This window comes from Chaetura pelagica, unplaced genomic scaffold (genome assembly GCF_000747805.2).
Source record: "Chaetura pelagica isolate M959 unplaced genomic scaffold, ChaPel_1.0 scaffold166, whole genome shotgun sequence".
Classification (NCBI taxonomy): Eukaryota; Metazoa; Chordata; class Aves; order Apodiformes; family Apodidae; genus Chaetura; species Chaetura pelagica.
Genome location: NW_009953758.1, coordinates 3,862,928 through 3,874,813, shown reverse-complemented (window position 1 = coordinate 3,874,813; position 11,886 = coordinate 3,862,928). Strand labels below are relative to the sequence as shown.

Below are 11,886 nucleotides of genomic sequence, written 5' to 3'. Positions count from 1 at the left end.
CTGAAGGAACCAAGTTCTCTCTCTAGTATGAAAATTCTTTTGTGATTTTTTTTTTTAAAAAAAAGATTAAAAACAAAACAACCATCCTGGAGCAAATCATTCATCATAGGGTGGGAGCATGAAAGGGGACCTGCTTTGACCTAGTTACAAAAACAAAGACTTTTTCTAATTGACCAAATTACTCAAGAGGGACTGCGTGTCAAAAGCAACAAATCTCTGCTTCCTTCAGAGTTGCATGTTAATACAGGGTATCAGGCTCCAATCTGTTCCAGTTCAAGATCTTGGGCAATGTCTCATGAATTCAAGGAAGCCTGGGTAAGCAAAAGCCAGCCAATTCCATATGCTTGTGGGTACTAACAGGACCAGGAGCCAGGACAAATGTGTTTCATAAATTGTAACAAGGACAGTGGCTTTAAATGCTGACAGTATCAGAGCTTCAGTGCTTGCTTTCTCAAGAGTTGCAGAGAAGTGGGGCTTCCTTGCTTTACCATTCTGGTACAACTGTAGGAAGAGCCCAGCTTTCAGTCTAGCAGCATTTGCAGGGCTGTTACTGACCCACTAAGCCTAACTTTTCATTTAAAAAGAGCCTGAGGGCGACTGTGTATCCCAAATGCCATGGGAGCCAAGTGACCAGCTCTTCCAGACAGCTGCGAAAAGCCTTGTGCCTGTGCATTGCTATTGCAGGGTGTGGGGTAAAAAGAGCAAAGGCAGATACAGGTATGGCTGGAGACTATAGAGGTAGGAAGCAAGAGAACAGGAAATGGAGGGAGTTAAGGGTCATCAGTAGAGGCAAGAGGTTTATGTATATAGAAGAAGAAAGCTGGCAGAAGAAAAGAAAGCCGTTCATCAGCTACAGAAAGCAGTCTGGAAAATCAGTGTACAAGATCACAGAGGCTGCCAGTTACAGTCAGGTGAAAATATAATCCATTTGGCATCTCTCTTATTGTGCAGCATTTCCCTGACAGTAGTAGTTGTCCAATATACATGTGAAAGTAGCAAAAACTATTTCTGTTAGGAGCTATTGGACTGGCCCTCACTGGAGGTACATGGATTTAGGCAGCTGAGGACTTAGCCTGCAATTACCATCAGGTAGCTGTGTCTTCAGTGCTGCAGAGAAAGGGCCAAGTGGGCAGTGACAGAGATGGAACTTTTCTGAAGCCCAAATAGAGTCCTGGTCCTATGTAGGCTTAGTGGGAAGGTTCACCAGGGTTTGTATCTTTTCCCCAGCTGGTTCATCATCTATTTTAGATGGAACTGTTTGATCTCTTTCTGCTTTTTGTTTCTCTCAGTTTCCCAAACAATAGGAGGAAGTTTGCCTGTTACGTGTGCTTGTGTCCCAAATGAGTTTTTCCCAGCTGGAAAAATCACTCCATGAACTACAGAGGGTTTTTTCCAGCTGTAATTACAAGATTCCCAGTTCCCTTATGCATTTTGTAAGGCAGGTAGAGGCTGTCTAAGGGGAACAATGGGACATTCCTGAGTGCTTAGACAACTGCTGTTTCCCCAGCATCACCCTTCCAAAACCTGAGAAGATTTTAAGCACATTTGAGCTTCCCCTCAAGGTTACTGAGACTTCAGCTGAAAAAACACAGGGAGGAGCCTGGCTTCATGCAGTGCCAGTGTTTTGGTGAGTAACATACTCAGGCTCTTCCTGTTACCTAATTATATACACAAGAATGCCAAATTCACCAGACTAGCTGGGAGGACTTGGCAAGCACACAGGCAGTATCTGTGCAAGGGGTAGCTGACAGCATTGTCATCACTTCAGATAGACATGCACCACACAGTGTAGCTCAGAGACCAGGCCATAACTAGCCTGGTAGACAAACTTGCTCAAGGGCCCAGCACAGCCAACACTCTTAATACAAATGAGACTTCATGTTTGACCCAAATGTTCAGCCACAGCAACATGCAGGAGCCACATGTGAGCACACACTCAGCAAACAGTATCTACTCTTCTTCTGATAGGAAACCTTCCAACTGATCCGACTGTTCCACCCTGTCCCAGATCAGACGCAATATAGGTTATTGTTCCAGCAGATTAAAGATGTGAAGGTGGATGGAAGAGAGCATTGAATTTGATTGTAATGCTTAGGAGGGAGCAGAAACACAAATGATTAGGCTACAGAATGGCTCTGACTGATTGTGAACATCCCCTTGCCCTGTTGGGGGTGAGCACCTTCTTCTGGGGACCCTAATGTTTCTATTATTCTCCCACAGGTAACATTATCCAGTTTGGGTCTTGAAGCACCTGGACACAAAGGAAAAAAATGGCAGTGCTGGCCAGGACAATATGCAATGAAGGGAAGGTAAGGAGATTTCTTCTCTGACCAGCAATAACTAGAGGTAAATCTCTCGACGCCTCCTCCCTGCACTAAGTGGACATCTCCCACAGCTCTCTTACCTGTACAACTGTGGGCAAGACCTCTTTAGAGCAGCAGAGGACAGCCCCAGCTTGTTCTGGTTTCTCAGCCGTGTCTTTCTCATAAGATCTCTCATTCTCCCCCAAGCATGGGTCTCACTCTAGGGAGCAAAAAAACAACAACTTAAAGGATCAGAGGCTAGTTGCTGGCAGACCTCATCTGGCCATGATGACATAATATTTCAGGGTACTCCAGGGTGGTGGGAAGAAGGGACCTTCTTTATTTTGGACGGATGGGAATTGGGTCCCGCAGGAGAACTTTTGACATCCTGCAATGATAACTAGCGGCCAGTCTGTACATGTCTAGGCCACAACCATCATTAATACTATATTTTTTGTATTGTTTTGGTTACATTTCCATGTCTAGAACCTTGCTGTTCTTTTTGACTTAAGGTTTCTGAGAGTGAGGGCATTTTTCTGAGTATCTGCCTAAAGGCACGTTTTAACCCCATTGTTATACTAAAGAAAAAAGAAAAGATTACAGTTTGGTTCCCTACCAACTGCCATTCACCGGGGGCTGAAGGGGGCAGGGGAGCTTTACAACAAAAACAGACAAAAAAAGCATCTTGATCCCTTCTCCTGTTAGGCCAGGTGCTTTGGTATCTGCCTTTTTCAAGGTGCTGACTTTTGTGCACCATAAATTAGAAGACATCAAGCCTTTGTTTTCTTGTCACACTTCTACAAGCCACAGCTATTGGGCACTTACATTTGAAATGCTAATAGGGATTATCAGGAGGTCAAGGAGTCTCATGAGGCCCCCCTCTAATGTTTGCTCTCTCAGGGCTGAGCTCATCTGAACTCCTGAACTGAAAAGGAGAGATGTATTAAAAAGTTCCATGGTGGTTTGTTTGTGTGTTTGTGTTGTTGTTTTTTTCTACATTTTCTGTTTCTACATTTTCTAAGTTTCCTGAAGTAATGGCTGGAAGACCTTGGGAACCAAACAACAACAAAAAATCATGCCCCAGGAGTAGCATAAAGAGGAGTAATTATTCCTGTTTCAGTTCTTAAACCATTGTCGCTTCAGGGCATTGTTTCACCCTGCCCCCAGGTGCCTTCCCACTGTGCCACCAGCAGAGCTATGGCTCCATGAGCGTTGGCCACCTTGGGAGCACAACCTGGCACCTGCCCAGCTGCATGCACCAGCCCAGGCAGAGCCTGTTGGGTAATTCTTGGAGCTCTGCTAAGGTTTCAGCTCAAAACTTTGAGGTCATGGGCTCAGCTGAAAACTGCAACACTGGTTTGTGTGCTATTGAGTTAATTGCCCGTCAGTGAGACTGTTTACTCGTAGAAATATCAGACCTTTGTGTTTGCTATTAGGATTAATGTGTGTTGTGGAAGGGCTTTAGAAGCCTCCGCAGTTCTGCATTGTGCTGGTGCTGTCCCAGAAACACAGGTACTCCTAGTACAGAAAGCCTGAGCAGTTGCCTGTACCTGAAGGCCAGTTAGTCTTGGAGGGGGGAGAGAGAACAACAGCCCAAATACAGTAAATCATGATACTTGCATGTCTGTTACTTTGATAATAAACTTTTGAGGTCAGTGAACCTCTTTAGTTTTGGTGTAATGCTATGCACTATAGGGGCTTGGTCCATGACAATAGCAGGTTAAAGTAAAATATGTTCAGCAAAGGCAGAGCATACTGACATGTTCTTGCTGATGTCCAGACCCTGAACACAAAAGGCAAATAAATTGATAAATAACAAGACAGGAAAACCATCTTACAGTGCTGGGAACAGGCTGGGATTTGGTCTCAGTTTTGCCCTGGAGTCTACCCATAGCCTTGGTGAAGTCCTTTATTCAGTCCCTCCTCATGCGTATAATAATCTCTTTCCTCCTTCACCTCTCACTTCTTATTTGTATTTGACTGTCAGTTCACTTGTATAGTATGACCTAATAGCCCAGGGTTTAATACGGTAGGATTCCCATACAGTACTTGCACAATAGAAGGAAATGTGGCATTTTATGCTTAGGGAACAAAATGTAAAACTAAGTAGCAATTCTAAGCTGCAGAGTGTACACTAGGGATTCAGTTGAAAGAGTATGGATCTTGATTCTGCAGTCCTGTGAAGTCATCATGGCTTCCCATGTGCTTAAAATAATGCTCATACTCCAGAGCTTTTCTGGACACAAGCCAGAGCATGGAGCACCTTTCAAGATTGAGCCTTGACTTGGTTTCTGAAGTTCATTGAAGTATTTGCAGCCAATCTACAACTTGGAGGTGGAAATCTCTTGGTCTTTCCTGTGAGAGACCTACTCCTTCCTCTTTCCTGTCAAGCTGGGAAATACTCTGATTAGAGCCTCTGCCCTGGCATTTTAGCACTCCTTGATCAACACAGGAACCTGGAAGTGCTGAGGCAGCCAGAAACAATGGGAAAGAAAGGGAGAGGAAAAGCATTCACCCTGGCTCTCTTGCACTTCAGCAACATGGCTTTCTTGAAACACAATTTGGGGACTGCATCTAATTGTATTGATATGCTGCCAGTCTGGTAATAATTATTGCTAGCTAAGGATTGACCCACTTAAATTTTTGTATGTAGTAATGAATGTGTGCTTGGTTTAGTCTCACTGGCAGCAGTAGCAAAGATACTTACAACAGAGTTTACATCTTGAGTTATCTGAAGTTAGAGAAGGTTAAAGCCCATGCCAGCATCTGGAGTGCTTTGTTTCTGTCTTTCTTGGTGTATGGATGTAGCTATTGTCTTCATTTAGGGCTGGGATCAGAGAGACACAGAGCACACTGGCCCTCACTGCCCTAGCCTCATTCAGCAGCAGACAGGGCTGGCCTGTTCTCTGAGCACCTTCCAGCTCTGCCTGAGCAAAACTTCTTTCTACTTCTCCCACAGGTCCCACTCGCAATCTGCTGCCAAGCTTATCACTCACCTTTCTTAATGCAGGGTCCTTCGATGGAAAAGCTTCTCCCTCAACCATACTACTAGCTTCTCTGAACTCATTCTCCTTGTTGTTCTTATTGTTTGACGACTTCCTGAGTCCCACTGTTGGCTGGCTCTTTCCTGAATCTGTGTATCTCTCTCTTCCTGCAATGAAATGCAAAGATCTGCTCACATTTCTTAGCAGTGTCCTGCTAGGGCAGCCTCTGGGGAGTGCTGCCAGCAAGCTATGACTCCAGATGTGATGAGACCCTATGTGTTTTCATGCCCACAGCTCAGCGGAAAGAAGGTAAATGCGCAAATAAAGTCTCCAACCGTGGCAGACTTTAACATCTTCCTCATTGTCTTGTTTCCCCTGTCCCCCAGATCTGCTCTGAAAGTACTAGGAAGAGCATTTCTGGGCCTCAGCACTAGAGATCCCAAAGGCCATTTACAATCTGACTCAGCCCTGCTGCAAAGTTTGTTGATGTTGTGTGTTGTACCAGGTAATAAAGGCAGGCTGAAGTCCAAGGTTGAAATAAACTAATCAGCTTTGCTTAGTGGGCTGGCTCACATCTAACATTGGATCCAGACCTTTCAGCTGTCTTTGTCATCAGTAGGCTGAGCTCAAACTCTCTTAGCCTTCTGGAAAAGTTGGATACTGGATCCAAGCTTTGCAGCTGGGGTTTATTTTCCACTTAAGTCATCCTCCAGGAATGTGTTCTGTGCCTGCTTGAGAGGGTAAGAGACTAATAACAGGCATAAGGCTTTCCATATTAGATTAAATCCTACCTTGGCTGGAGGGGATTTTAAGTCCACACAAGGGGGCTTCACTAATGGACCCAGTCAAGCATATTAAATTTCCAAAGGAGAAACCCATTTTATAATGCATTTGTCCTAATTTTTGTAGCCACATCTGCAGAGCAAAAAGTTCTCCTTCACACATGTGAAGAAGCAAGTCTTAAAATCCTAGGTTTAGACAAAGCATTTTAAAATACATCTCTTAGCTTTCTAGCTAGGGTGTAGCTTCACTAATTCCTTTCTCTGTTCACATCTGTCCTTTCTAGGCAAAAAAAGGAAGTTGCTGGTCAGATTATCACACCAAACTGATGGCAAATAGGAGGACAGGTTAAGAAGTATTTTAACTCACCATTGCAGCCACTCAGCTTTTCAGTGTTCGCTCCTATTTCTGGAATGATGGAAAGATCAGAAGGGTTTCCTGTCTGAACCAAGAGGCTATGAGGTCTGCTCCTCCCAGCAAAAATTGTCTTCACATCTTGATATGAGTTGAGGAAGACACTGGCAGCTCCACAGGAACAATGCTGCAGAAGATACTCCTATACCAGACAAGAAGAAAATATGCAGACTCTCAGGATGCCATGGCTCAAGGTAACAAGACCATGTGATGGTACAGACAAATTGTAGTCATCCCAGCCTTGGCTTCAGACCCATCAGAACCTAGAAAAATTAGTTATCTAAAAGGCTGAGGAGGCTGGAGTTGGCAATGTAGATTTTTCATAGGTTCATTGGTGTTTAACTTAAATTGCCTGATACTCAGCATCTTTTGTGTTTGCTTCCCAAAAGGAATTGAAGTTTCTAAACACAGAGCTGCTTGGCTAAGGTATTCGTGTAAATACACAGATGTGTCATAACACTGACTTGCATTTTAAGATACTATTACTTGTGCAAAGGAAATAGTATCATGTCTTTTTACTAAGGGGGTGCCATAGTTGGTTTACAGTTAACATGACTGGCAACATGCTTGTGGTACTTCATCCGGTGCACTTCTGCTGTAGCTCATGTGGTGGGAAGGGGAGGTTTTCTGCCTTGCTAAATCATGTTGCACGAGAGCTTAGAAGGGCAGGAAGCAAGGAGAGCTTTATCCACTGAAGAGGAGAGGAAACAAAACTGTTTATTGATGTTGGAACCAGGACAGGCCAACATCCAACACCAGTTTAGCACCTCTGGAGACCCTAAAAAATTTGTCAGTTTTAATGTAACACCTTATGGTGGGTGTGTTGCCACAGCAGCATGGCTCTTTGAAGTACCCAATACCTGTGCTTTGAAAATCTGATGAAGGATGCTGCTCTTGGCAGGGGGCATTAAAGATTTCCCTGCAAAATATGTGGAATAAACATGTTCCCTTTGTGTCCCAGGCTCAAATGTCATCAGACTCTGTGGTGATGTCTGTACATCTCTCAATAACAGCATTGGGCATACTGGCCATCTACCATCCTCAAGATCTGTTCTTAACCCAACACTAACCCATCTCTGCTCTGGAGGTTGTCTTTCCTAGATGTGTCTGGGGCATGGAAACCTTTCCTTGCACATAACCTGAAGGGAAAGTGAATGTGATTTGGAGAGTAGCCTTAAGAAGCCCACCAAAATGTAAAGTGGACAGCAACATCCATGTCTCATGGCAAATGGGAATAGTGGTATACAGCTTCTACATGGAGGGGCTGTGACTGAAGAAGAAAATGACAGAGCTGCTCAGGTATGGGAGGTGCAAGCAGCACAGAGACATCCAAGAGAGAACTCCCAGTTTTGTAGACCACACTGCAAGTGCTAAACATCACATCTGGGGTCCAATTCCCTACTGAACAGTATGAGACAACTATAACTGAGAAGAAACTGCCAAGAGGTCTTGGAAAATATCAACAAGATCAAAGCTTCAAATGTTTAAATGAAAGCAGGGTGCCTTTCATTTCAGTAGGAGCTGGGGTGGAGCGGGCACACACACCAGATGAGGAATTGAACCTGAATTTGCAGCTTGGAAGAGTTACTTTGAGCAATGACTCACAGTTGTAAAGCTTCAGGAAATGTGTTAACAATACCCTGGCTCTATGTAGGAGGCTGCATTCCTCTGAGAGTGAGAGATGGGTACATGGAAATGACAGGCTACACTGCTCTGCAATCTGACTCACAACTTGGCTTTGGCTCTGAGGAGGAGTCGGTCACCTACTGCAGAGCCAGTCCCAGCAAGTGGGAGAGCAGAACCAGGGCAGGAATGACACTGTTGGGAGAATAAAAGACTCTCCACAGCATGGCTCAGAAGAAATAGCTGAGTGTGACAAACCTCTTCTGTTCCTTTGGGGAGTGATAAAAATAAATAAAGGGAGGGGAGAAAAAAGGCTGGAAGCCTCGTGTGATGGCAGAAAAAAAAGAACTGAGAGGCATGGGTGGGTACAGCTGAACAAAATACACAGGGGCTAAGAAATTATTTGCAAATTTTGGTAAATTTCCTCAGCTAGCTCTTGCTGATAGGTATCACTGCTTCTCTTTCCTATTGTGTCTGTTTTGTGAGAAATTCTGGGATTTTGACAGTTTGAAATCAGAAGAAAAAAAAGCCTTTAATTAAAAACACAATTGCTAAGGAGTTTAACAGAAAATGTTTTTATAACATTGATGGCAGGACGTGTTCTTAGGAAGTTTTCAACTGTAGAGAAGTAAAAGCTGCTGACTTTGAGCAGGCTATCAGATGAAGTGAGAGGGATGCTTTTAAACTCAACAGCCCAAGTTTACTCTAAGGAAAGCTGAACCCACAGGGGTGGGTGAGAGCTCCCTGAGGGCCAGAATACCCAGTCCAGATGGGTGTGGAGTCAAATTAGCATCTTCACGCATACAAACTTTCCATCTGGGGCTTGAATATATAATTTTATTGAAGATACTATGGTGTCTGCTTACCTCTTTTACCTGGCTCATCTTCTGCTCTTTCTGCAAGCTGTACACTTGCTTTTGGAGACGCAGGTTGTGTTCCTGAAGCTGCCCGATCTTCTCAATCAGTTGGCAAATGTGTTCCAGGTATCCCAAACCAGATCCCAGGGCTTTGCTGTTACCTTGGTTCACCTGCAATGACAATGCACCTTGGATCACAGAGTCATAGCAGAGCAATCCCTACTAGCAGTTGGGAGCCCAGCACACTCCTTACAGTTGTGTGGGCTGTGGTAAAGACACTTGGGCTTTGGTTACAGCCAGATCTGAGCTAAAGCATTGCTTGCTTGCAGCATTTTCTGTTACTCAGGAAGATGCACCATCAGAGGGACTCTTCATACTGACACAGAGGAAAACCTCAAGACAGTCTGTTTCTAGTTCCTTGTTGCAGGCTAATTTTTGGTTTTTACTGGTCACAATGCCCTTACAAACACGTCTAGTTCTAGTGTGTGGTATAGATGGTTAGTATGGCTTACTTAGCCCATAGCTCTCAGTGCAAATCACATGTATGGAGGCTGAACTTGGCTCCTTCCAAGAGCACATATCTGCAGGCTGCAATGACTTGCTGCTTTGGGACCAACTTGGGAGCTCATTTTGTCTGCCTTTGGCAGTCTGCGCTTGTTACAGCACAGCTGAACTCAGACCCTCATTACTGGTGGGTCAGTGAGAGGGATTTGTGCCTTAACCAAGCTGCCAAAGTGAAATAACATCTTTCTACTGGCTTTTAGCAGATCCCAGCTTAGGTCCCTGCTGCTTCTTCAGTCATTAAGAGATGCCTGAAAAAAGTCTGTAGGATTAAGCTTGCTGTCTGCCTCTATGTCAGGATATTTTGTACTACCAATCTTTACACACCCTGGACCTCCAGAGTCTCACTGGTGCTCAGCCAAGGGCTGTGCCTGAGGCAGATGGTAATCCTGTGGCAGAGGAAAGGCAGTGGTGCTTCTCAGCCTCCTGCTCTGCACCTTGCCATTTCTGGCCCCAGGACTTCCCCATGCACAGCAAACATCCCTTCCTCTGCTGTGAGTGCTGCTCTCCAATACACAGAGACTCACTTCCACCTTGGCGCTGCCTGCTGGTGTGCATGTGATAACAGTAAGTAAAATAAGCCTCAATCTTTACAAAAGCAGCACTCTAAGTTTATCTTACTTTAAAAACTAAGTTCCCTCTACAAAAGCAGGAAGCTTACTCTGTCTCCTTTCCCACAACAATCTGCATTTTTGGGGAAATGCCAGCCTTGGGACTCTTCCTGTCTTTTCATTATGTCAGAAAGCTCATGGTGTGTTCAAAAATAATCAACATTAGGATTTACTTCTTTTTTAAACAAATAATGATACAATGTTATTTATAAACAGATATTATGTCCAGATGCTTTTGTGTCTGAGGTTGGGATAGAGGTCACATGAAATCATATGAAAAACTGTGATGACTCTAATCCAACCAGTCATTCACATTATTATTTTTATTTTTCCTCAGAGCCTGCAGAAGTAGTGGCAAGAAAGACAAAGGTTACCCAGCCCAGAAAACTGAGTCCTTACCATGTCTGTGCAGAGGGAAGGGGTGCAGCAAGAACAAAGCCTACACAGCTTTCTGAAAGTGGCTAGGGATTTGGGGGTGCCCAGCTTCAGAAGCATGATTTTCAGAGAGTACATGAGTATCTGCTTCTGAAAACCTGGAGGTTTTGAGCAGTCCCAAAATGCACAATAATCTTTTTACACTGTCCCAAAATGACTAGTCAGAAGTTCCTTAGTGCCCTTGAAAATGTGAGTTTTCTGCCACTCTTGCCCTCTTTTTTCACACTTAACAACTCCCCTTTCTCAGTTTGCTGTTTCAGTGACTGATGGCATGTCCATGTTACCCTAAGGAGACAATGAGCCAAATCCAACCCATTATAGCTGTAGCAACACAAGGTAAGACTACAAGGGACAGAGGAGGTCTTGGGAAAAAGGATTAAGGAAAACAATTGCCTGTAACTTCAGGACCGGGGAAAACGCATGAAGCATTTGACTGTGAGCTCCTTCAGTTAGAGATGCTCTTTTTGTTCCATATTTGTCCTGTGCCTAATGCTATGAGGTCCTGCTTTGTGTTTTCAGCTGCTAAGTTTATAGGGCAAAAGAGACAGGGGGAGGAGAAGAGAAGGTGGTCTTGTTTTCCAGTGCTCTGTGTCTTGGGCTGAAGGCACATGGAAGGCAAAGGTGTGTTTGGGCAGGCATGGAGTAAATTTGACTTTTGGCAAAAGCTAGAGAGAACTTCCAACTCCTGAGAATAAATATGGGTCCCCAGAAAATGAGAGGGAAAAGGTGTAGAGCAGTTTCTCTAGGTCTTGGGGCAAGGTGGGTTTACCTCTGTAGAGAATCTAAAGCAGACTGAAGGTTGGACTCCCTGTGCTGGAGGTTCATTTTACAGCTCTCCATCAGGGGCTGCTCAGGGCAGGCAGTTTGGGCTATTTAATAGGAAATTAATTTGCATTTTATTGAAGTGATCCCAGCAAGTGCAAATGAGCAAAAGGCAAATCAAGCAGAGCTTCCAGGGGCTGCCTATCCCTGCAGGGCCAGCCACCTCTGTGGTCAGCATGCAAGGGTTTCCCACACAGGGTGTCTCTGTCCTCCCAGGTGAACCCTCTCAAAACATTAATGGGACAGAAATTTTTCCAAGTCCCCACATGATGATTGTCAAATTGTATTGGTACAAAGGCTACGTAGCTATTTTGGGGTTGACAAAACCTATGAAAAAGGAAAAGCACCTCACCTACTTTTTTGAGGGTGAGGATGCAGAGGGTCAGACAGACAGTTTATGAATCCGATGGTTTAATTTGCAGTGGGAAAGTAATAACATGATGTATAAATAGGTCCCAAATTTTGCTTTCATGTACATCAGACTGAACTAGACCCT

At 44.3% G+C, this 11,886-nt stretch overlaps 1 protein-coding gene across 1 annotated transcript in view; it reads left to right on the top strand.

Moving 5' to 3' along the window:
• Positions 1-2,246, top strand: part of LOC104391500 (zona pellucida sperm-binding protein 4-like) — a 14,642-nt gene extending 12,396 nt beyond the window's left edge. Inside the window, exon 12 of the mRNA XM_010000814.1 lies at positions 2,221-2,246. Within this exon, the coding sequence (XP_009999116.1) occupies positions 2,221-2,246 (26 nt within the window). The remainder of the gene's footprint in view (positions 1-2,220) is intronic.
• The last annotated feature ends 9,640 nt before the right edge of the window (positions 2,247-11,886 follow it).